At 43.6% G+C, this 25,113-nt stretch overlaps 1 protein-coding gene across 3 annotated transcripts in view; it reads right to left on the bottom strand.

The window, feature by feature from the left end:
* MRPL23 (mitochondrial ribosomal protein L23) overlaps positions 1–24,760 on the bottom strand; it is a 78,528-nt gene extending 53,768 nt beyond the window's left edge. Inside the window, exons 1-5 of one of the 3 annotated variants that reach the window (XM_073347246.1) lie at positions 24,652–24,760; positions 23,523–23,645; positions 19,598–19,680; positions 17,373–17,446; positions 9,748–10,085 (exon numbers count right to left, since the gene is read on the bottom strand). In XM_073347246.1, coding sequence (XP_073203347.1) covers positions 9,921–10,085; positions 17,373–17,446; positions 19,598–19,680; positions 23,523–23,645; positions 24,652–24,671 — 465 coding nt within the window. In that variant the 5' untranslated portion in view covers positions 24,672–24,760 and the 3' untranslated portion in view covers positions 9,748–9,920. Of the gene's footprint in view, positions 1–9,747; positions 10,086–17,372; positions 17,447–19,597; positions 19,681–23,522; positions 23,646–24,460; positions 24,544–24,651 lie in introns of those variants that run through there. The other 2 variants (XM_073347248.2, XM_073347247.1) reach the window with 2 other exon arrangements.
* Between the last annotated feature and the right edge of the window lie 353 nt (positions 24,761–25,113).

The raw sequence follows: 25,113 nt of genomic DNA, 5'->3' as shown, positions 1-25,113 counted from the left end.
GGCTCATGACCTGATGCATGAGGATTTATATTGCTCCCAGAACTCTTGTTGTTTTAATATCTACCATTATCACTCTAATTATTCTTGTGATCCATACAACTGTCTCATCCTTTTTTGAACCATGCTAAGCGCTTAGCCTCAAGATTTTCTTGTGGCAATGAGTTCCAAAGACTAATTGTGCATCGCATGAAAGAGTACTAATTTCCTTTTAACAGTTTTGAATTTGCCATTTTTTAAATTGCATTGAATGGCCCTGGATACTTGTATTAGAAACAAGAACAACCTCCTCTTGTTCATCGCCTTTCTAAGGCAAACCATCCCAGTCTTCCGATGAGAAATGTTTCGTGTACATAATCATTCTCATTGCACGTCTCCGCACGCCCTCTAATTCTGCTATTTTCTTTTTGAGATGCACTGAGGATCCCAAGTGAGGGTGCACCCGACACGCATACTGTAGCATTATGATATTTCTGTATTATTCTCCTTTTGGTTAAAATAAGGAATCTGGAGGCAAAGGAAGCTAACTCCCTCCTTAGTTCTAAGACTTTCCTGTCTTCCACAAACCACTGAAGATAACTGTACCAAAGAATGTACCTGTACGTAACTAATGGGAGCGAGGGGAGGGAGGGAAAGAGGGTCACTGATTGTGGCTGATCTGGCTGTCCATCCACTCTCCGTCACCCCTAGTAGAAAGCTGTAAAATCACAGAAAATGGAGAAACTGCACCTGGCAGGTCAGTTCATCACTTTGAAGCATAAAACGGGGACCTATTACAGCTGAATTGCACAGTTGTTCCTATGTAGCCATTCTCCTTCACTGTCTGGCTACTTGTTAACCAATCCTTTGATGTCCAGCTTGCTGTGGTTAGCCACAGGCATTATGTGTATAGCCATGTTAGACCCAAAATAAAGCCAGCCAAATTGAAGAGTTCACCTTTTGGGATACCTCCATTTGTTAACCTAAAAAAATTATCCCTACCCCTAGCCTATTTTATCTGCTCCCCAAACCCACCTTCAGAATTCAGTTCTGGTCACCCCACCTCCAAAAAAACACAAAAAAAACGAAAACAAAAAAACTGTATTAGAAATGGGAAAGGTACAGAGAAGGGCAACAAAAACGATTAAGGGTACAGAACAGCTTCCATTTGAGGAGAGATTAAAAACACTGGGACTCTTCCGCTTGGAAAACAGACGACTAAGTGGGGATATGATAGAGGTCTATCAAATCATGAATCGTGTGGAGGAAGAGTTATTTACCCCTTAGCATAACACAAGAACCGGGGGGGGGGAAGGGGGGCACCCAACGAAATGAATAGGCTGCAGGTTTAAAACAAGCAAAGGAAGTACTTCTTCACACAACACAGTCAACGTGTGAAATTCATTGCCAGGGGATGTTGTGAAGGCCAAAACTATAACTGGGTTCAAAAAAGAACTAGATAAGTTCATGAAGGATGGGTCTATCAGTTATTATTATGATGGTCAGAGATGCAATCCCATGCTCTGGGTATCCCTAAGCCTCTGACTGCCAGATGCTGGATCTGGAAACGGAACGGATCACTTGATAATTACTCTGTTCTGTTCATTCCCTTTGAAGCATCTGTCATTGACCACTGTTGGAAGACAGGATACTGGGCTAGATGGACGATTGGTATGACCCAGTGTGGCCATTCTTATGTCCTTGTATTCTAATTCTTTGGGTGCCAGAAGAAAGGAAGACAAGTTGGGCGAGTTAATATCTTTTATTGGACTTCTGTTGGTCTGATAAAATATATTACCTCATCCATCTTGTCTCTCTAATATCCTGGGACCAACACAGCTACAACAACACTCACACAAGAAGAGACGAAAGGAAGGTCCAACAAGATGGTTTAACATTTAATCAATGGAACATGCTGAATTTAGCTTCTTTTGGTGAAGAGCTGATCAGTGAAGGGAAAGATGAATTCACCTGTAGCTTCAGGGCCAGTGTTGGGGGGGGGGGGGCGGAGGGGATGTTACTAGCCTGCACACGGGGGGGTTGAAAGCAAACCAGGAAGATCGCACAAGCAGGAAAAGACTGCAATCTGATGCAGCTGTTCTTTAACTCAGCTTCTAGTCTACACAATTCTTAAGCTTTTCACACCAGCTTTATAGAAAATTGCATCCATGAGCAATGACAGTGGGCCCAGGCCAGTCCATGAAGTCAATGGCAGTTCTGTCTGCATAAACAGACCAGACTCAGGCTCAATATATATTTAGCAAACAAGCAGAAGAAAGAGCCCCCAGAATCTTTTAGCTCTGTTTCAAAGGAACTGGAAAGTTGCTAACTTCCTCTTCTCCTAGCCCCTTCCATAAAAGCTTCGCATGCAAAGCAGTGTCTCCTGAGTCCCTCATTCTCTCTAACAAAGTAAACAGACCTCCTGTGTAGCGACAAATGAACAACAAACAAACGGAGGGGAAAGCAAAAAGATCTCACTGCCAATTCGGGGGTTTTTCAGGCTGTTTTATTTTTCAATAAAAAAGAGCCATGCCCTGAGGGTGACCCTGCAAGGGGGGGGGGAGAGAGATAGCTCAGTGGTTTGAGCATTGGCCTGCTAAACCCAGGGTTGTGAGTTCAATCCTTGAGGGGGCTATTTACGGATCTGGGGCAAAAATTGGGGATTGGTCCTGCTTTGAGCGGGGGGTTGGACTAGATGATCTCCTGAGGTCCCTTCACACCCTGATATTCTATGAAAAGCTTTTTGGCAGTCTGAATATACTGCAATCACCCCTTCTGCAACCACCACATGGGTGCATGCATACACATGCTCTCCCCTCCCTAAGTACAGGCACTATGTGTAAATACTTATGTCTCCATCAACATGTTTATTTTGCCTTGTTTTCAGGGTTGTTTGCCCAATTTGGAGTGAGGGGGAATGTTGTTCCTCGCAGAATTTGTTGGTATTTATCTTTCCATCAACTGTTCCCTGTTGCAGGGATAAACAGGATGTTTAGAGTCACTGGGTATGATGACCAGTCTTCCGCAGCTGTTGGGACACACCCCTCACTGGGCTTGCCATGTGTACATGTGCCTGAGCATAGGCAGAAGCAGTCCCTCCCAACTTGTGGAGATCAACTATATGACCAAATAGGTCATTTATCCCAACTCTAACATATAGGCACAGGATCACAGGTCTGAAATGCATCTGTCCCCCTCCTTGTCAGAATCCCTTAGCTGTAAAGTGGGAATAATACTTGCCTACTCTACACAGGTTACTTCTAGTCTGAATTTGTCGAGCTTCAACTTCCAGCCATTGGCTCTTACTATGTCTCTGCTAGATGAAAGAACCCTCTGCTATCAGAAACCTTCTCCCCACATAGGTACATACAGACTGTGATCAAAACACCTCTTAACTTTCTCTTTGATGAATTAAATAGATTGAGCATCTTTTGATCTGGTCTACACTACAGAGTAAGGTTGACGCAAGGCAGCTGACATCGACCTAACTATGGACGTGTCTACGCTTAAATTTCCCTCCCGCCAACGTAACTGCCCCCCTACACCGACTTAATAACTCCACCTCTGCGAGCTGCATAGAGTCAAGATCGACATAGTTTGGTCCACAGTGTCAGTGTCAACTGTTACTGACTTTCAGGAGCCGTCCCACAATGCCCCACACTGATAATACAATCAATGCAAGTGCTCCTGGTAAGGACACGCACCACTGATACGAGAAGCAAAGTGTAGACATGCACAAGTGATGAAATTACTATGGCGGCTGTATGCTGACAAAAGTTAGGTCAACTTAATGTTATAGTGTAGACGTGGCCTTAGTCTCTCACTGTAAGAAGGCAGGTTTTCCAGACTTTGGATCATTCATGTAATTCATTGACTTTCAGTGAGACTTAGTGCCTCAAAAATGGCTTTTGAAAACGCTGCCCTAAATAACTAGTGATTGTTTTGAACTCTTAGGATTTAAGAACAGCTAAAGGCAGAAAAGGAGGAGCAGTGATTGGTAACCAGAGTCGTGTTTTGTAATGAAAACAATTGCTTTTGGGCCAAGACCTAGTGCACCGAATTCTCAGGCAATGCATTGAATTATTATAGGATACCTTGTAAACTCTAGAAGATGGGTGTGTTCGTAACAGTCTTCAATGTAGCAGCACTCATTTTGATAAGCTATAATATACACAAGGAGCTGTATGCTGTCTAAATAGACATAAATCATTCTACAGGGAATGCCCCAGTTAGTCAGGGTGTCTCACTGTTTACTCTAAAACCTTTGGATTTAAAGAAAATTTTTTTAATAAAATTATCCTTCCTCTTTACCAACCCTTGATAATGAATATCAGTGCTCAATTTTCTAACCCTAAGCCTCTTTAAGATCAAGTCAAAAGTGAGTAAGACAGTACTACTCCACTTACTTAATTTCCAGTTGCTCAAGCACTGCCTATTTAGGGAAGTTTGATCCAGTTTGCTTGATCCAGATACATTCCACCACAAGTTTTTGGGTTCCATGTAGGACTTACTAGATGAAAACTATGGCATATTACACAGGAGGGCAGATTAGATAATCATAATAGTCCCTTCAGGGCTTAAACTCTATAAATATGGGAGTGTCAGCTAATGTAGATGGGGCAAAACCATTTTCAGCCAACTATTTTTAAATGGTTTATGGTCAGTCTTTGAAAACTGTTTCAGGAGAAGGCAGGATGGTCAGGACCTTAGTTTCTTTAGCTCCCACACCCTAAAGCAATACCATGGTATGTCTATAGACGCTGCCCTTTTTCACTTACAAAGCAGACCTGTTGTACCAGCCCTTACTACCCACTGGAGGTTATTTCCTCTGCCCCAGCTGAAAAAGCAATAGAGAAATTCCAGTCTGTAAAACAACTTTCTCCTCAATAGCTACATCTTCGGAAACGACTGGGGGAAAAAACCCTCTGCAGATCATGTGGCTCCCAGACAATGGCAAAGCTCCCGCAACAATCATCCTGGATGAATATAAGCAAACATTTTCCTCAGTTTCATTCATTCAAAAATATTGGTGTTACCCAGATCTCAGGGACAGATAGTTCCACACATCTTTTCTGCCACTGGGAGCACAGACTAATGGTCACGGGCCTGAGAACCAGAAGCTCTGAGTTCTGTGCCCAGTTATGCCACCTATTGCATAAGCAAGTCACTAAACCCCTCTGGGTATGTCTACACTGCAGCTGGGAGCAAGCTTCCCAGCCCAGTAGACAGGAACGCACTAGCTCTGTTTGAGCTAGCATGCTAAAAACAGCAGTGTGGACATTGTGGCCCAGGTGGCAACATGAGCTACCCATCCAAGAACAAGCCCAGGTCCTAGCCCAAGCTGCCACCTGTGCCACAACATCCACGCTGGTATTTTTAGTGCGCTAGCTTGAGCACAGGTAGCACATGTGTCTACCCAGTATGAGAGGCATGCTTCCTGCTGCAGCGTAGACATTCCCTCAATGACTTGGCTTCCTCAGCTGTAAAGCAGGGATAATACTGGCCTGTGCCATAGGGGTTTTGCAAAGCTTAATTAATTGTAAAATGCTTTGATGGGACAGACCACAGCAATGCAAAGTAATATTTACTTTTATTCTTACACCATTATTTTGCTCAGCCTTTTCCCTCAATGCATCTCCCTTACTATATAGCTTGATAAGTTAAAAAGGCAGCACAGGACAATGGAATGTGAACCAAAGGCTGAACTGTGTGGGATATTTCAATTGTCTCTCTGTTCTAAGCGTGCCAAAATGGTTACTCTAGGCTGTGCTTTTTCATTTCAAGTGAGAACTGTGTAATCCTGTCTCACCCAAGGGCCAACCACTCATTAGCTTTTCACACAAAGCTTTTGAGCAAGCAGGAGAGTAATAGTACAAAGCTATTTTAAAGCTGTATGACTAAGGAAGTTATTTTACAGGTTGTGGTGGTTTGTAATTCAGGGTAAAATAAATGGCAACGGGAAGGTGATCTATTGTTTGCATTTGTATTTTCACAAGAAGCTGATCATCTCTCTCAGCAACTAAACAGAATCCCTCACTCAATTGAATTGACATGCCCCATCCCTCGCACATTCACTCTGCATTCCAACATGTTACGCCATTCTGGGGTCTGTACATGACAAGAGGGGAAAGGAACCATTCTGCATCTCCGCTATGTGTCAGGGAGGCCAGCAGCTGCAGAGCTCTCTGTGCCAAGTATGGCTCTGTGCGTCATACCAGAATGTTATGATGTTGCCTTTTTCAGGCACCTCTTCTATCAAGTAATCAGTTCACTCCATGGAGAAATTATTTACTTCTACAATCAGTACTGGCCCTCTCAGGTACAGCTGCTGCCCTTCTGGCCTATCAGAGACAGCTGTCGACCTCCCAGCAACAGGGCAGTATCTGACCTCCCAGAAACCATTGCTGACCATTTGGCATACTATGGGACATTGGGGTGCACTGAGGCAAGCATGGTTTGTGACCTCAACATGGGACCAAGAGTCAGATAGTTCTCAGTTCTATTCCCAGTTCTGCCACCAACGTGCTATGCACCCCGGGCAGGTCTGAATCTATTTTCTAATCTGTAAAATAACATTTCTGTGAGATTTTCACTCAGTATTTTATTAACTTTATCTTCACTCGGATTGGAAAATTCTCCTTTGTGGGGTTTAGCTGCTGGGTATCTGCCACAATGTGCAAGGGCCAATTTTATACAGACTCATAGCACCAGATCCTGGCCCCTATTCCTTCCCATTTGTGCCAGCCCTGCAGTGCAAAAGGGGCAAAAAGTTGGCTTAAACAGCCAGATAGGGAGTCTTCTTACACAGGGGAACCCCTGGGTGGCAAGGGGCCACCACAGCAAATCCCCCAGCATCGGGTATGCTCTGGACTGCAGCATACTATCGTCATCCTGGGCTGTTACTGCTGGTGCAAGTCATCCTCAGGCAAGCCATCCTCAGGCTACTCTAACTTGCATTGCGGGCCTATCCTGCCCTGACCTACTCGGAGAACTAGGAATTGGGCAGGGCAGAAAGGCTGAAGGTTAGAGTATCATGGCTAAGCCAGGTACCTGTTGCTATTATGTCTAGCTCTTATAGACAAAGAACAACCCCAGTTAACCGAAGCTGAGTCATACCTTCCTATGACTATACTATACTCTTCACAGTGAAGAGCTGCTCGGCTCTTTGGTTAATGCTGGTTGACCAGTGACGAGGAAAGAGGTAGTAAAGAACACCAGCCGGCTTCCCCAAAGCCAGCTGGCAGCATGGGGGTGGCTCCGCTCCAGCTCTCCCAAACCCATGGTACAGGAGGAGGCAGATCGGCAGATCCCTAGCTCAGTACACCAGCTGGCTTCCACATGTATTATTTAGCATTCATGCTGCAGTAGCAACTGGATACCCCCAACAGGATCGGGTCCACATTGTGCTGGGAGCTGTACAAACACACAATAAAAGACAGTCCCTCACACAAGTGCTTACAGTCTAAGACTGGGGTTATGCTAGTCTGAGCATAGCCCCTTTAAACCAAACTGGTCTGGAAATTCAGCCACTCTATTCTAAAATTGTAGGCCATCTCCTGACTTACACAAGGTTTCAGGTGTCATTAGAGATCTTCGGCACTGCTGGGTTTGTCACATATGCTGGCCATAAAAACTAATTCAGATGGACCTAGTATTTTTCCACGTCTACTACAGTAGCTCTGTTAGCAATTCCATGATAACACCTCCCTTCTCAGAGTAACAGCCGTGTTAGTCTGTATTCGCAAAAAGGAGTACTTGTGGCACCTTAGAGAGTAACCAATAAATAAATTGGTTAGTCTCTAAGGTGCCACAAGTACATCTCCCTTCTCGTTTCCCCCCTCCAAGAGCATCTCTCTGTTTAAGCATCGGCTGGCAGATCATGATGCACTCTAAATCTCTTTCTTGGATGTTGTACAAGGAGGGGGTGGGGTATTCACTGGTGTTGTAAGGAACCAACCACAGGAATCAGACTGTCATGCAGGGGACAGGCAGCTAATGAACAGGACGGAGTGCATAAAATCTTATTTGGATGGCTTCTCTGGTGAACAGCTGTCTCCTTGTAAACATCTTGCTAGCTGTCCAGTCTGCACAGAGACAGTCAAAGGAGAGTGCCTGGGTAGAGGGAGAAGGGTGTTGAAGGAGGGAGTTCATTCATTGCACAGCCAAGAGCTTCAAGTGGCAGAACTCAACAGCAGGAGAAACTTGAGCTGAAAGTTTGATCTCTCACATGATGGAAAGGAGGAGATTTGTATGTCTAGTGGCCAACCGAGAGAAACGAGAGAGTGCTGAGGGCGGCACAGCTTCCTTTCCAAAGGCCTCAGTAGTACAGTTACTCTAGCTGCTGAAAAGCAGCCTCCCTTTTGACATACAAGCAGAGCACATTACCTGGCGAAGAGGAGAGAAGGAAAGGATACGTCCTCACCATAGCAAAGAGAAAAGGCATGAACACAAGACAATGGAAGAATCTGAACACAGCGGCCCTATACTAGAAGCACTTTGCTGGTATAACAGCTGGCAGACCCTCTTATCATAGATGCAGCTATAGCAGCAAGAAAGTGCTTTGTGCCAGCATAGTTTACACCGGATCTGTGAGCGAAAATAAACTATGTTGGCAAAAGCATTTTATGTCAGTGTAACCACACCTTCCCTAGGGCTTGTGCCAGAATAGCTATCTCATAAAAAAAATCCTCCTCCTATCTGACATTGTTATGCCAGCAGAAGTTTCCAGTGTGCACTTGTCCTAAGAATCAACTACTTATGTCATGTATCAGCATTCAGGGAGAATCATATTCACTAGTTCCTGAAAACCTTTGTGGACTATATAAATGTGTATATAGATGTGTATCCATCTTGTGTAGCCTCCTTCTCCAACATTAAAAGCCCCACAACACCAGAATGTATTAAACATTAAGGTGTACTGAAATTAGATCACAGCTACATCCCCAAGCAGAAAAAGTCACTGGAAGTAACTACAGCATAGTATCCTGTGATCAAAGCATTAGTCTACTTTACAAGGATGGAAACTGGTGCTCTGAAGCCCATGTAACCAATCCACTGGTTAGCTAGAGCAGCCAGTCCATGTTATATTGCCCCATCAGTATAACATCCACCCAGCTCATTCTTTATACAATCTATTCAATGCACACTACAATTAACATTGGACAGTGACATTTCTGATACTGGTACTCAAATGACCTGCAGGAGGCAGTGGGTAAGGAGAGTGGGAGTAGAGGTCTGCTTAGGCCTTTAAATTTAAGCCCGACCTATACCTGAACTGGACCCAAGCCCACCCGACCCGAGCCTGAGAGGGTTTAGTCATTTTCCAACCTAACCCTGAATCTTTCACCCCAAACTTGAATCACTGCTGCCCCTGCCTCCTGCCCATGGGGTTGGCACAGTAGTGGCTGCATGCCCCGTTCCTGCCAGCCACCACTGCACTATGGCGGAGAGAGAGGCACTGCCCCTCATCAGCACACTCTCTCTGCAGCACGTACAGAGTGCAGTGAGATGGCAACAGCCACCAGCAGTGGGGCATAAAGCAGCTGCCACACCAACCTCACAGGCGGGAGAAGGTCATCAGAGACGACCTGACCTGACCCCAAGAGGGTTGGGTTGTTTTCTGACCTGCCTCAAACCTGACCCTTGTAGTTAGGTTCCGTTGATTTAGGTCAAGTTGCAGGGCTCTAAGTGGGAGGGGATGGGTGACACACTCATCCAGCCAACGAGAACTGCCAGTGAGTCTGTATTTATGAGGTCCAGAGCCTTTATAAGAAAGATCTGAAATGCTGTCTTTTTATTTTTATTTCTCTTTTGTGCCGTTTTGTCACAGTTATGCACAGATAGGCTGCTCGAAATAAACCCTATGTCATAGGGAGAGAAAGACGCAGGTTCTGCTGATTAAAATCCATCAGAAAGGCATAAAGAAAGGCAGCTGCCTTGTTCCATCAAAGTCCAAACCAGTCGGTGACTCCTCCTCGCCTGGGGTCAGCTGTCTGCCTCTGTCTCTCGTTCTCCATAAATTGCTTCTGGATGTCTTCAACAGAGCCAGGTTCTGGGGTTTCTTCTTTCTCTGGAAATAAGTTTGGGAACTGAAAGGTTTGTCCCTGACCCTAAAGAGAGAGAACAAATGGTAAGATACACATTCCAACTTCTCTCTGAAGTAGCTGTGATGTACATACTTACAGCTACATCTGAAGACCTCCCCAGAAGCTTCAGCTGGTGAAGAATGCTACTTCCCATCTCCCAAGCCGGACAGGGCCCTACACACACCAACAGCGCATACTCTGCACTGGTTTCCTATTCTCTTCTATGTGCAAATCCAGGTGTTGGCAACTATCTTCAAGGCATGAATGCTCAGGAGATGACTATCTGAGATCCATCTCTTATATTATACCACAGTGCATCAACTAAGAGGTGTTTGTATTAGCTCCTAAGATAAGATCAAGGCTACTGGCAGGGAGCAGTTCTGCCAAAGTCCCAACTTCAGTGAACCATGTAAAGACCATTTATTTTGTTTAGCACTTAGGTAATGGTCTGTGTTTATGGCTGGTTAATTTATAATATAAATGTTATACTTAATATGTCTAGCTATCATGGCAAGAAGTGCTACAGTTCAGTTTCAGCAATAGTCACAATGGGAGGTCGTACAGGATAGTGGATGGCAGGGGTCTCTCACCAGTTGAAACAAAGAATAGAATGTTAAACAACAGTACAGTGGAAAAAAACTGTAATATACCAACAACGTTCATGAGATAAAGTGATTAAACCTATATCAATCATTCCGCCTAACAGACAAGCTGTTGTAGTATATCACCGTCACAGGATCAATGTTTCCCGCTTGGATGGAAAATAAACATCACTTGGCCTCTAGCTTTTATCTAACAGCAGGAAACCATTATTCTGTGATAACGTTCTATCCCATTGACATTATCTCTGTTTCTGAGTATTGTTTGTACCAATCGCAACCTCTTTAAATCAACAATGCAAGCCCTGTCCATTCACTTCAGTATGAAACGCTGCATAATTAAACACACACACACAATAATATGGCAGAGAGAGAGCTGTTATAAAAATAACACTGGGGCTGTTTTAAAACTATTTGACAAATAAATGCACATTTCTCAGGGTTTTTATATGCATTTATTGCCAGTCTATAAACTGAAATTGGTTTTGCAAATTCGAGTGCATTTGTAAAAAGATGGGTAAAGGCCCATCTACACTACAAACACAACCACATCAGAGATCCAGTTACAACACAGCTCTAGATGGGAGCTTAATCACATATCATACCAGGCTGGCATCAAGGCTCAACTCTGCTTCCAGAACACTGTTGTGTTCCCATCTACATTTCATTTTAGAACTGAAAATGTGATGTAACTGGGTCTGAGGAGAACAGTAATCATATCACTTGACACAGCTGTCCTTGTATTATTTTTTTTTATTTAGCCTTATACACTGCATGGCAATTTACAAGTGAGAGCTGATCTAAACCACAAACGTAGACAAGGAAGTTGCAAATTTGCCCCAGTTGAGCTTATCCATGCTTGAACCTACCACAAGTTCAACTAGTGCAATGAGATTCCCGGGTTGTTTCTGTAGCATACACTTCCTGGGGTTCCTAAGAGGCTATCTACACTACAAAAACAAACAGGAGACTGGGTACAGCGCAGCTGTCCTACAACAATTAAAGCACAGCTCCATCTCATAGTATAGAATTGGGTCTCATTAGTACTCCTAAACAGTGCTGAAACCATGGAGTATTGAAGCTCCTTTGCTGTAAGTACCATGAAAGTAGCTACACCATTCCCTTAGAAAATACACAGACTTGACCAGCTGTGAGCACTCTTACAGCCCATGGCTGTCCGAGACTTTAGTAGACTTCAGGCATGTGGCTAAGATCCTATCTACGCTGCACAATATTAATATGCTTTAACAAAAACAAGGGACAAACATGTTGTAACGAAATCCCCTGACACAGACCAGGTCAGCCCTAAAGCCTCATTCACACTGGGGATTAAACCATTTCAGCAGAATTGATCTGAAAACAATTCAAGCCAACATGTAGGCAGGACCTAAGCACGAGTTTTACTGATAATAATGTGGAAAGGAGTGATCTCCTGATGTAGCACAGCCATTTTGGTATGTTTCCAATACCAATATGCTTCCATTATTGGAGAATGAAGGAAAATAGTCCCTGCAGCATGTTAGTGATATCCATTGTGATTCACTAAGCATTACAAAAAGAGAATACAGAGTTATGCACAGAGGCTACAGTGGAACCAGACAAACCTTTCATCCTTTTATCAAAGTGCTCAGAGTTCCCATTTCAAGGCTGGTGAAAGTAAAATATTGAGCAGATTAAGTCTATCTGTATCTGGAGCTTTTTAATAAATAAAATCAGGGTAGATAAGTTGGCTCTTTCCAGCTCTTGTTTTGTAAAGAAATTCTGATTTTGGCTGGCAGCCAGACATGATTTCCAACAGCCAAGACATTACACCCTGCAAGTGAAGGTTTATAAATCCTAACAATACTATGCTGTAATACCACACTGTGAGACTCTAGAGTGATGAAAGCTGCATGAAAAATAGCTATTGTGCATGCTCGGTAGCTAATTTTCAAAAGCCTATTTCTGGACTTTTTCAAAACTTAAAATTTATCAGGAGGCATCAGTTTATGTAAAGGGCAAAGCGTACATTCAGACATATTTAAATTCAGTATACCGAAGGCATTAGGTGTATTGTTTGTAAATAAAATATACAAGTTGATCATTTTTTAAACTAATAGAGTAAACAATTGGCAGCCATATGATAAAAAGATTCATAAGGGAAATCCTGACCCATCAAAAGCAAAATCACCATTGACTTCAATAGGGCCACAACTTCACCTCTAAGTTCCCACGTGATGGAATGCTGACTGTTACAACATGCAACTGGAAGGCATGTTTCTGGCATTCTGTTCCTAGTACTCACAATGGTTTGCTGTGTGACCTTCTGTAAACCACTTAACCACACAGGGCTCCAAACTGCTCCTTTTGTATATTGAAGATAATGCCCAGCTCACAAGGGTGCGGTGAGATTTTGTGTCTAAAAAGTGCTTTGAGATCACTGAATGAAGGGGGCTTTATAAATATATTTTATTGTTGTTGGGATAGTAAAACATGTCGGTGCTAAAAATCTAGGTATTGCAAGGATATGGGTCTTCTCACAGATGTAATTGTTTTCTACAAATTATAAATTTATATGCAAGAGAGGTGCATGGTCCATTGTTTACATAAAAAAAGGAAGAAATTAATTCCCCAAATCTAATCCTTCTGTTTCAGTTTACCCTAGTATAAAATTCATTTACATAATGGCTATTGTAAGGATTAATTCATGAAATGTTGCTAAAACCTTTGAAGATTAAAATGCTATAATAAGTGCTAAGTCTATTTTTAGTTTACATTTCTAGCTCTTCTGGTTAGGAAGATCATTTTCAGGGTGGAAATAAAGGTTGTCTTCAGAGAGAAATATCACACCAAGAGGTACAAATTGCCTCCATTCAGCTTAATGGGCTGCTAAGTGATCATAATTAGGCCTTTAAAGTTAAGTGTTAACATTGTTAACCTTTTCACCACTGAGCCTCATGCCGGAAATATCCAGCTAATAGGCTTGTCCAGCACAAGCTAGTTATACTTGCTCTGACCTTCCATTTATTTCACAAATTTAGAAATGGAAGGGCAGCACAGAAACTGTTCTATAGGAATAATGCAACAAATGTTGAGTTTGCCAACAGCTGAAAGCTCTTTTGATTATTTGGATAATTAAGACGCTTACTACTGTCCTTCAGAATTAGGATAGAGTGATGTTTATAATGTCATCATCTAAAATATGCTGGACTCCTACAGTGTGGGACGTGGGCCAGCAGCAAAGGCAGCTCAGTTTTATAACCTAATATATTTGAATGACTGTCCTTGTGTCTTATAATAATATCTGGTATTAAAATAAAGAGTAGGGCCAAGCAGAATAGGAGACTTAACTTTAAAATCCTTTCTGTAACATAGCAGCATATGGGGAATCTTACTTTCTCCAATATTCCTCAAATACAGTGAGAAACCCTACAAACTGCTGTCATCTTTGGATGGGAGCATTTTTAAAGTGACATGTGAACTGCTAAACACGTACTTGTAAGGCACTGAGGCCAAGATATATGTAGGAATATTTACAAAAAAATTCCCACTGGTGCCATCCCTTGTACAGCTGAACAGGTACTAGCCCAATGTAGACAAGACTGCTCTTCTTTTTACTACCATTTCCATTAGACTTTCTCTAAGCAGGTATAATTAAAATGGAGGTAAAAACAGATCTGGATTTCAGAGCCTTGTCTACACTTCTGCTCCACTTGCTCAGCAGAACTAGTGATAACACTGGTAAGAATATTTTTTTTTAAAGTTTCCCCAATGTTGACATGGCCATAAAGTCTCTGACTGACTTTTTATGGCATCCATACCTTCATCAGAGCTAGCATTTACCAGTTCGTTTTTCATTAAAGCAGAGAAAAAAGCTAAACCACATTTGCAGCAGCTTCTTTGCAAAGATAAATAACTTGGCTTTTATGAAAAATAAAACAGCTTAAAAGGCAGCAGCATTCCATACTAAGGACTATGAATCTGTAACATAAAGCCTTCCCCCCGGAAGGTGGGAAGAGAAGAAACAAGGCTCTAGAGTGACTCGAGACATTTTTGACCACAGCTTTGACGATTTAAGGTCATTTTTAATGGAAGAATAGTAACAACTGGACTGACAATTTATTTGGCAAGTTAGAGCCTGAGGAAAAAGAAAACCATTCCAAATCCCCAAGAAATAGAATTTAAAAGAGACTGAACAGGTATACTGTATATGATTCTTAATAACGTACCGTTCATCTTCAAAACACTTTCAGTACATTAGTATGTGCAGGTGCTATGGAAGCTGTTGTTCTCCGAAGTAGACCAGCATGACTAGTCTCTTTAAAATGAATCTGATTTCATCCAGGTAACCAGAGACTTGCTAGCGAAGGAAGTCACACTAGGAAGAGTAATGCTTCCACCTAGTGGTTGATAAGAAGGCCAACACAAAACACTCCTGACCTCTTCAATTTTCTTAACTCTTACACCATTTTAACTTGAAACCGGACTACAGAAAACACAGCTGGTAAAAATGATGGGGAAGCAAAAAACACTGACTAGTTTGACCTTAGTTGGAGTTATTACAGATGCAGCATGATTCTAATCAAAAAGGGATTTTGAAGTGCTTAGCAGAGGTTTTTCGACACTATGAGTAGAGTTCTATTTTAACCATGGGCTCCATGGGGCCTAATGCAGACAAACCAAGTTTCAGAATTGACAGTGGGGGCATGAACTCTAGTCCACTGCTGTAAAATCAACACTTACACAAAACTGGGAGCAGAGCGAGAGACAGACCAGAATTAGTATTTAAAAAAGAAAAAAGAAAGACACAAAGAGGAGAAATACATGCGGAAGACATGAAAGTAAAGAGTACTGGGGGCCTGGAGGCAGAGCACACACAAAAGAAATAGGAGAGGGCAGGAAGAGCCTGGAAACCTAGAGGTGAGGGGAAACAGAACACACACATGATATCCTGGCTCAAGATTCACTGCATCACTTTGTAGTGCCTCGTGTTAGTACTTTACTTGTACTACCGTAGGAGCGTCCAGGAGCTCTAACTATGCATCTGGGCTCCATTTGTACAGCGCCTAGCACAGTGAAGAGCAAATAAATCATCAAAGCTGTCTCATATCATGGAATAATAAAGTATGGCATTGTTAAACGCTTGCCCCTCACAGATGTGATGTCTGTGATTGCTCCAGGTACAGATGCTTGGCCTGAGGTAAGCACACACAATACTGCTCTGAGTCTGCAATCTATTCCACAACACTGGAGAATTTTGTTTCTAATTACAGTGTAGACATCTTCGGAAGATCTATGCCTGTTTACAATCTGGCTGATCCTTCCTAAAAGCAGAGAATGTGGCTGCCAAGTCTCTCTTAGGGGACTGCATTGGCCAGAAAGTGGAGCCTGGCCAGGAAATGCAAGGAAACCATGCACCCCTAAATCCCCTCCACCCGCAAGGCTCCTTTTAAGTCTTGACTGTGGCTTAGAGACGCTTCCTCACACTGGAAGCCCTGAGAAGCATAGACAATATAGTAACACTGCCTACCCTCTCTCAGAGTAAATCTCCTCTGTATCTCAAACTATGTCTTCACTGAAAATAATAGGTGTGTTTTTACATCAATAGCTATTGCACGTTGTAAAATCCTAGTGGAGACAAGGACCTGGAGTTTTTGCCTCCATGTAAGCTAGCGGGGGGTCAACTCTATACACTCCCCAGGAGGGCTGTTACACAGTTGTACATAACGGAATTTATTTTTATCTTGGTCTTTTTTAAAAAAAATGAATAAATTACATATAAAAACCATTAAAAGAACATTTAAGGTTGCAAAGTCAAGCACCAGAACATTAGGAAATGCCAGATTTATGGTTGACTATGCAACCTTAATTCAGTTTTCTGTGCACATAGATTACGATCCAGTCTTTAATTACATGATCATATACTATTTTTCCCACAAAACACTTGCTTCATTCAATGCACAGGATGGATGCACAAGGGAGTAGGATTACAGTTGTATGGGCAATAGTAATTCTGGCATTTCCTAAGTTTCTAATGCTTGATTTGGCAATTTTAATAATGTTCTTTTAAGGTAGTTTTTGTGAGTGTAAGTTTTAGATCAGAGAGGTTATTCCAGGAAGGGATTTGAACTATAATATGCTTGGGTTGTTAAAAAAACAAAACAAAAAAACTACCACAGTTATACAAAATACTGGGCTCCATCTCCACTGGGACACCAAGATTTTATAACCCAGTTTAGCCACAAAGCATACTTGTTAGACATGACTGAAAGCCCTCCAAGGGCAGTGCCTTAAACTCTTCCAACCATTCCAACATCCAAAGAGTTTTATTAAAATACCCCCACCTTTATTCTTTAACTTAGTAGACATTTCAGCAATCAGCCACATAAATGGTGAACCTTTCAACATGCAGAGTACAGGATCAGCATGAAACTCACTGACACATTGATACTCAATGCTACCGGCCTGGACCTTAGATTCAGGCCTCAAACAAAAAGGGATTTAAAAACTAATGGTTTGTTTGGGTGTTTCTGAACTAAACTCTTTTCATTCAGACAACCTCATCATGAGGTCTCAAGGGTGGCAGAAGTAGCAGGGAATGACACCATTAGTACAAGAAAGGCTGAAGTTGCATAAATATACAGTACAATGGACAATTCACTGAGCATTATTTCTAATTATGCTGATTAACAGACCCTACCCTCACTTCAAACACACATACATGTTTACTCACCAGCTGCACGTACGCAACCTTGTAATCTGGCTTCTTCACTTTCTGGTTCTTGTGGTTCCTTTTGTTGTTTGCACCTGTTCAAGTGAAGAGAAACTCACTTTTACTTTCCCAGAGTCACAGGCTCCCCCAACAGAAAGGTCTGATTTGAGTTTTGATTCATTTGTGAGGAAGAATTCTATCTTACATATTTATACTATTACCATAGAATCTGGGCACATCACAATGATTAAAACATATTTATCCTTTGGTAGGTACTATTATCCCGATTTTAGACTGGGAACCGAGGCGCACTTGCTGAAGGTCACACAGGAAGCCTGTGGTGGAGCAGGAAATTGAACCCAGATCTCCGCTAGTATCCTAGCCACTAGCTCATCTTTCCTCTTTCAACAGCTATGGGGAACCAGTACTCCCAAGGAAGAAAATACTCATTTATTAAGTGGCTACAAGATCAGTGTCCCTGCTCCATGGAGCTCCCCATCTAAAGTAGGCACTCTGTAGCGCTAGTGCACAAGTGCAATTTACTGTTTCTGCTTTTAAAGAAATTACAAAATCCAAAAAGTTTAGCAATTTTTAATTTTCTAAAATATAGTGGCTGTGCTTCATTATAGCTCCCCAACTAATGACACTTTCCCACTGCCTGCTCGTCTATCTTCCACTTCCTCCCAACATACACACACAACCACCATCTCCACCAGCCAGGCTAGGATTTATGGGGAGTTGGGGTGGAGAGGTTGTCAAATTGGGCATGAATATTTTTAGAAGTTGTTTGGAAGTAAATGTGCATAAAGTCAGTATAAAGTTATTTATAAAATAAAAATTTGAAAATACAACATTTGCTCTCCCTTTAATTTACTCTCTACTTTTCTCCCCTACACATACAAATACATATCTATTTTCAGGAATTTTAGAAACATTTCTTCATGTTTTCTCTAGGAATTTTTAACTTCCCTCCTGTCTCTTCCTCCTCAGGTTTCTCATATAAACTTTTTTTTTAAAATGTCCTCCCCACTGCTGGCCTTCACACACACATCCAACCAGTTCCTTTTCTCTAGATGCGAGATGCAGACTAAGAAAAACATCCAGCAACCCAACACAATTTGACCTGTCAGTCAGAACAAGTTACATTTCACTTACTTACTGCTTGAAAATGAAGCTGATGACAGTTAAAAATCCTGCCCCTTACTCTGCATCACTCTTCCAATGCATTCCAGCTATGATTATAAAAGCTCCAGGGAGGGGGCATCAGATGCAAAGGCTTTATGACACCTTTATGTACCCTAATCCAAGGGCTGTTTGGCACCAGGTCAGATCCAGGCATTAATCAGAGCAGACTATTATGGATTTTTGGGTCTAGGGACCAGGACACAACCATGACAATTATAGTGTCTGGTTGTTAGGTAAACTCAACTACTTTCGGCCTTAACTATTTCTTAATACTTTGTTTGTTTTAACTAATTTTATATAAGAATGAAGGTTGGGGTTGGCAGGTGTCTAACTTCAGAGGGGATAGATTTTATGCTCAGCAAAATGAGGATCCAACAGTACAAACCAGACGCATGAAGGTTGTATGCAGGTGCTGTGCAAGCTTTCCCCATCATATAGCTGTAATCGCATCTCACTTTTCACCTGCAAGTTCCTGCTATTCCAGTCCTGGGCTATCCTCAGAAGTCTAACAGAACCTACAGCCAACAGAATCCCTCCTGCTATTTCAATCTTGGGTCCCTACCAAACAGAGGTTGCTGATCTTGCCAAATTGTGTGAAGGTTATGTGATGTGAAATATAATAGTAGAAGGTAAGGACTGAGCAAACAGAGATACTTATTTTACCTTATCCCAAGGAAAGGGGGTCCTCTGGCTCAGGAACAAAAGAAAAGGTCCTGAATTGAACAAATATGAAGACCAAATTCTACTTTCCCTAGAATAGGACAGTCTCCTCTGGGACCAGTTGAAGTTCACAAATAAAGGAGTTTAGGAAAGCCCAGGACTGGATGACCATAAAGACACAGCCGATCTTCAACATTGGAGAGGAAGATCTCTACACCACAGTGATGGGATCTATGCGGTGGCAGGGGGGAGAGAAATTTCACCACACCACCCTCTCAAAATACCTTACTGGAGAATCAACACTTGGGGATTAAAAAACACAGGTGTAGGCTGAAGAGGAGCTTTATTAAAAACAAAAACTTTTTAAACATCCCAAAAAGAAGTTTAGCTTCTGTACTCACCATACTGTATTCTGGTCCTCACAACAGACACTGGCACGTTATATATTTTTTCAAGGTAATTCTTAACATCCACTCTCGTCATCCTGTGCAAAGACGAAATATTTTGGAGAGGAGAGAAGAAAAGTATAAATGTTTAAACTAAATTCAAAACAGAAAAAAAATATGTATAGGCTTATCAATGCTTTAGAGCAAATATATCAACAAGTTCATTCGGCCAAGATAATTTGACTGCCACAAATATACAAACAACATAGTTCACAATGGTGCTATAAGCAACCATAGGCCACAGCAATAATAACTATCTAATCCAATGTAGTCTTAACAGTAAAAAACTCAAACGCCAGTTGTATTCAAAGAGGGTGGATGGGCTCACTCTCTCTACCCCAGTGGACAACTCTTTTGTTATCTTTGTAGAAGTCTCTAATCTCTGTAGGATCCTCTACAAACTTGTAGACTTTGCTGTGTCCAGACAGACTGGTGAACAAAAGGGTTACTGAAAACAAATGGATGAGCAATGTGACACACAGTACCCCATGTAACTGCTTACAATGACTTAAAATCTATCTTTCTATAATTAATAAACTTGTTTTATTGTCTTATCTAAACCAGTGTGCTTTCGTTGAAAGTGGTTGGGGAATCTCCACTCAGGTTCACAAAAGCACAGGCATAATCATTTTCTTTGATAAAATGACAAATTATTGATGAGCTTGCTCTGTGCAGTAGTGTGCTGGACAGTGCAAGATGCACCTTTCTGGGGTGCAAGGCTGGGGAATTTGCAGGTGTCACCCTCTATATAGTTCATGAGTGGCTAATAGAGCGTTCTTGTAACTTTGTTGGGCGTGCCTTTACATGTTAATGGCTGTGTGAGCAGAGCTTGGAGAGGCTGTTTTTCAGTAGCAAAGCAGTGTAAGAAGCACTCTGGGCTGGAGAGTGAAGGGGACACAGTGGTTCTGGTTGCACCCTGTGGGATATCAGAGCAACACCCTGCCTCTAGGAAGGGTCTCATTACAACCAATGCATTCTCCCAAGCCCCTTCCCTTGGACAAATGGAGAGTCTTCTTAACACATGAAAGAGGCGCTAGGGAAAGCTTATGCTTAAGAAGCTACGGCCTCAGAGCCTAGTGTTGTCCCTGATATAAGTTACCTCAACTGTGACACAGTGCCCAAAGCCGACTATATACAACAATCAGCTTCTCTATTCCTTAGGCAGTATTTTACAGTTATTGCTCTCAAAGCCTGTCACTATTATTGTCCATTTGTATAGATTTCCAGTGAAATCTTGTTGCTCCAAAAATGTTTATTTTTAAGTGGGACGCACTGTCAAAAATCATTATATACCTAACAGGTGCTCTTCTATAGCAGCTTTCCTCAAATAAACTTCAAGTGTTTTAAAAGTGTTAAGCCGCACAACACCCCAGTATGGAAGGCAAGGATTAAATCCAAATTATAGTTGTCAAAACTGAGGCAAAAAGAGCTTTAGTGACTTGTCCAGGGTCACAATAAATCAGTGGAAAAGGTGGGACTAGAATCCTAAACACCATAGCATCATAGAATATCAGGGTTGGAAGGGACCCCAGGAGGTCATCTAGTCCAACCCCCTGCTCAAAAGCAGGACCAATCCCCAATTAAATCATCCCAGCCAGGGCTTTGTCAAGCCTGACCTTAAAAACTTCTAAGGAAGGAGATTCCACCACCTCCCTAGGCAACGCATTCCAGTGTTTCACCACCCTCCTAGTGAAGAAGTTTTTCCTAATATCCAACCTAAACCTCCCCCACTGCAACTTCAGACCATTACTCCTTGTCCAGTCCTCTTCTACCACTGAGGATAGTCTAGAACCATCCTCTCTGGAACCACCTCTCAGGTAGTTGAAAGCAGCTATCAAATCCCCCCTCATTCTTCTCTTCTGCAGACTAAACAATCCCAGTTCCCTCAGCCTCTCCTCGTAAGTCATGTGTTCCAGACCCCTAATCATTTTTGTTGCCCTTCGCTGGACTCTTTCCAATTTATCCACATCCTTCTTGTAGTGTGGGGCCCAAAACTGGACACAGTACTCCAGATGAGGCCTCACCAATGTCGAATAGAGGGGGACAATCACGTCCCTCGATCTCCTCACTATGCCCCTACTTATACATCCCAAAATGCCATTGGCCTTCTTGGCAACAAGGGCACACTGTTGACTCATATCCAGCTTCTCGTCCACTGTCACCCCTAGGTCCTTTTCCGCAGAACTGCTGCCTAGACATTCGGTCCCTAGTCTGTAGTTGTACATTGGGTTCTTCCGTCCTAAGTGCAGGACCCTGCACTTATCCTTATTGAACCTCATCAGATTTCTTTTGGCCCAATCCTCCAATTTGTCTAGGTCCCTCTGTATCCTATCCCTGCCCTCCAGCGTATCTACCACTCCTCCCAGTTTAGTACCATCCTCCAGATCATTTATGAAGATATTGAACAAAACCGGCCCCAGGACCGACCCCTGGGGCACTCCACTTGACACCGGCTGCCAACTAGACATGGAGCCATTGATCACTACCCGTTGAGCCCGACAATCTAGCCAACTTTCTACCCACCTTATAGTGCATTCAACCAGACTCCCAACTCTTGTTCTGACCACTAATCAACATTCCTTTCCTACAGAGTGTTTCGGTATATCAAAGTATCAATGGGCAGACAATCAGTATTGTGAAGACAGGGTTATGTAACAAATACAGTTCTGTTCTCCTTGCTGGTCAACAGCTATTGGCACCAAAAAGCTACTGGCTGGCTAGCAACCCACTGAACAAGATCCTGTGACCTTGTGTCAATTAAAGGGATTATGTCTTGAAATCAAAGGAACAGATTCTTTAGGATCCTCTTTATCTGTACAGTCATCCAAGACAGGTTCTGCAGCAGCCTAACAGAGGTCCAAAAGTAGTGGTGCATACAGTGAATCTTTTGAAGTGTGTGTTTTTCTCTAGAGTGAGGGGAAGTAGTTGTGGAAAGACATCAAGTTGGACTCTTAATTTGAAAATATAAAAAAAATTAGGGTATAAAACCTTGGCTTGGCAGACAGAACTATCACTTGCCAAGTGGATTCATATGCAGGACTACACAACCACTATATGTTAAAAGCTTCAGGATCTGCAGCCATGCCACCTTAGGCTGTGATCCTGTCAGATCACATATGCTAAGCAAGGTCAAAGTGAGTTAAATCTTTGCAGGAGAGAACTCCGAGATTACCTACATGGTGGAGAAAACTGTCAATAACTAAACAGGTGTCACTTCTTGCCTCCAAATCAGTACAGAACTATTACCAAGCATGTTGTAAAGAGACACTGTTGTTGGACGTGGCATATTTTGGGTGAGATGTAAAACTCAGCTCCTGAACACTTGTGATAACTAAAGATCTTATGTCCTTTAAATAGGTGCAGGAGTGTTCGCTTAAAGGTCCTACCTAAAATTCCCCTTGAGTTTCAGTTAGATATGGTATTCTACACATTCTGTCTGAAACTACAATGTAGTGTTGCTATGTTTCACTCCAGAGATGCCTGCATTTGGTGAAACAATTCCAATAACAGTATGCATTTTGGTTGGCAAATGGCTTTTGGATGCTTCACAATGAAAGATGTTATCAATATTGTAGATATTATTTCTAGTTCAAGGAGCATGCTTGCAACAATGCGTGCAACATTCACTGCACATGGCATCCAGGCAATGGACTTATCTGCTCAAACAGTGGGCATGAAGTTTCACAACATGGGAGATTTAACAAATTCTAATTACAACCTAAGTCTACTGTAACTAACAACAACAAAATCTGACCTCAAGCCTAGTTAACTGCATTTCCAGAGATATTGTTCTTCTCATTATTTAGATTGCTATCCCTGAAGGCTTTCAAACTGAGAAGCAGATGACCCTTTCATCTACTGTTTCTCTGCTTGCACTTACTGCATAGAGACACGGAACTGTACAGTGTCTTCTGGCTGTGGCACACCAGGCCTCACCAGCGTCATGAAGAAGTTAGGTCGGAAAATCCGCAGCTGGGGGTTTCCCAGCTGGTACAGGGGGTAGCTAAAGGGGGGGAAAAACATCAAAGTTACTCATAAAACACTCGTGGTATTATAAAAATCTTGGTTTTAATGGTTTTACTCCCCGAGTGAAATCACATACTGTACACACAGCAAAGAACATAAACCTCAGCCACAGCACTATTTTATTTTAAACTGGCTTATTCCTTTGCCAGACAGACATGTTTTTGCACTTTAGTTTAAAAAAAACAAACAGGCAGCAGCATGTATAAAGAATAAATCATGCGCTTGGCGGCAACCCTTAACCAGCACCATATGAGGATATTTCTAAAGCCCAGACACACGGCTTTAAACGAGTGTCAGGATTCAACTCTTCTCTACCATCCAAAGCAGTACACAGCATCGTTTGGGAGAGGTCCTTGCAACAGGGGAAGGGACCAAACCTGCGAGCCAGAAGCTCGTAGGCCGCTTAGGAAGGAGACAGCAAAAGGGAAGGGACGGCAGGCGGGAATCGCAGAAGGAGGCAGCGTTAGTGGGGCAGCACCAGCCTGAGGGAAGAAGGGGGGGGGAAACGAGGGGAGGGAAGGACACAAAAATACGGAGAGCTCCAGGGAGAAATCCAGGGAACAAGACCGAAGTGCCCCTGAGAGGAGGGAACTGAGCCGCTGTTGCTGGGGGAGGGGGGGTCCAGGGCTTGGACTAACCCCCCCCCTTCCCCTCCCGCGGCGGTAGCCAGACACGGGTAGGGCCCGCCCTGCGGGGCTCCGGCGCTGCCCTGGAGGCGCGGGGGCTCGGCCTGGGGGGGGGGGAGCTGTGCGAAATCTGGGCGGGGAGGCGGCTCGGGGGCGGCACGGTTACCCCCAGAGCGGAGGCGGCCTCCCTACCCCGCCGACACGGCCTAGCCGGGAGGGGAGCCGGGAGGCGCCAGGGGCCGGGCTCGCGGCGAGCGCGCGCGGTGGGAGGGGGGGCGGGTGATGTCCTGACGCGGCAGGCTCGGGACCCTTCGCGCGTGGGTGAACGGGCGGAGGGGGGCGGGGCCGGCTACTCACAGAACCTTTCCGCTGGCCATGGCCCCGCCGCGCGCGCGCGCAGCGTTCCCCTCCCCCCTGCGGCCCCCAGCGGCCGCGCCCAGTGTCCGTCCGGGCCGCTGCGGCGAGCGGGGCCCGGCGCAGGAGAGTCTCCCCGGCCGGCTCACTGCAGGCGGAGGCGGCGCTATCGCCCCCTGCAGCCCGGGAGGCCTCGCGGCACGCGAGCGTTCCGCGCCAGGGGCGCCCGTCGGGCTGGGCTGGGCTGGGGAAGGGGGCGCGTGGCCCAAGCCAGCCCCAGGGACGTAGGCGAGGTGGGATCCCACAGGGGTGCCTGGCCCCCAGCCACAGCAGGGCTTTTCAACCCCTGTTCCTGGGTGGCAGCCCCCAGCCTTCAAAAAACATCAGCCGTCAGCCCTACCCCCAAACCTCGCGAGGTTGCCTTAAAAATCGCCTTGGCTCCCTGGTTTCTGAGCCTATGGACTA

The sequence above is a fragment of the Lepidochelys kempii genome, chromosome 6, assembly GCF_965140285.1.
Source record: "Lepidochelys kempii isolate rLepKem1 chromosome 6, rLepKem1.hap1, whole genome shotgun sequence".
Classification (NCBI taxonomy): Eukaryota; Metazoa; Chordata; order Testudines; family Cheloniidae; genus Lepidochelys; species Lepidochelys kempii.
The sequence above is the reverse complement of the archived record's forward strand: the minus strand, read 5'-3'. Positions and strand labels throughout refer to the sequence as shown.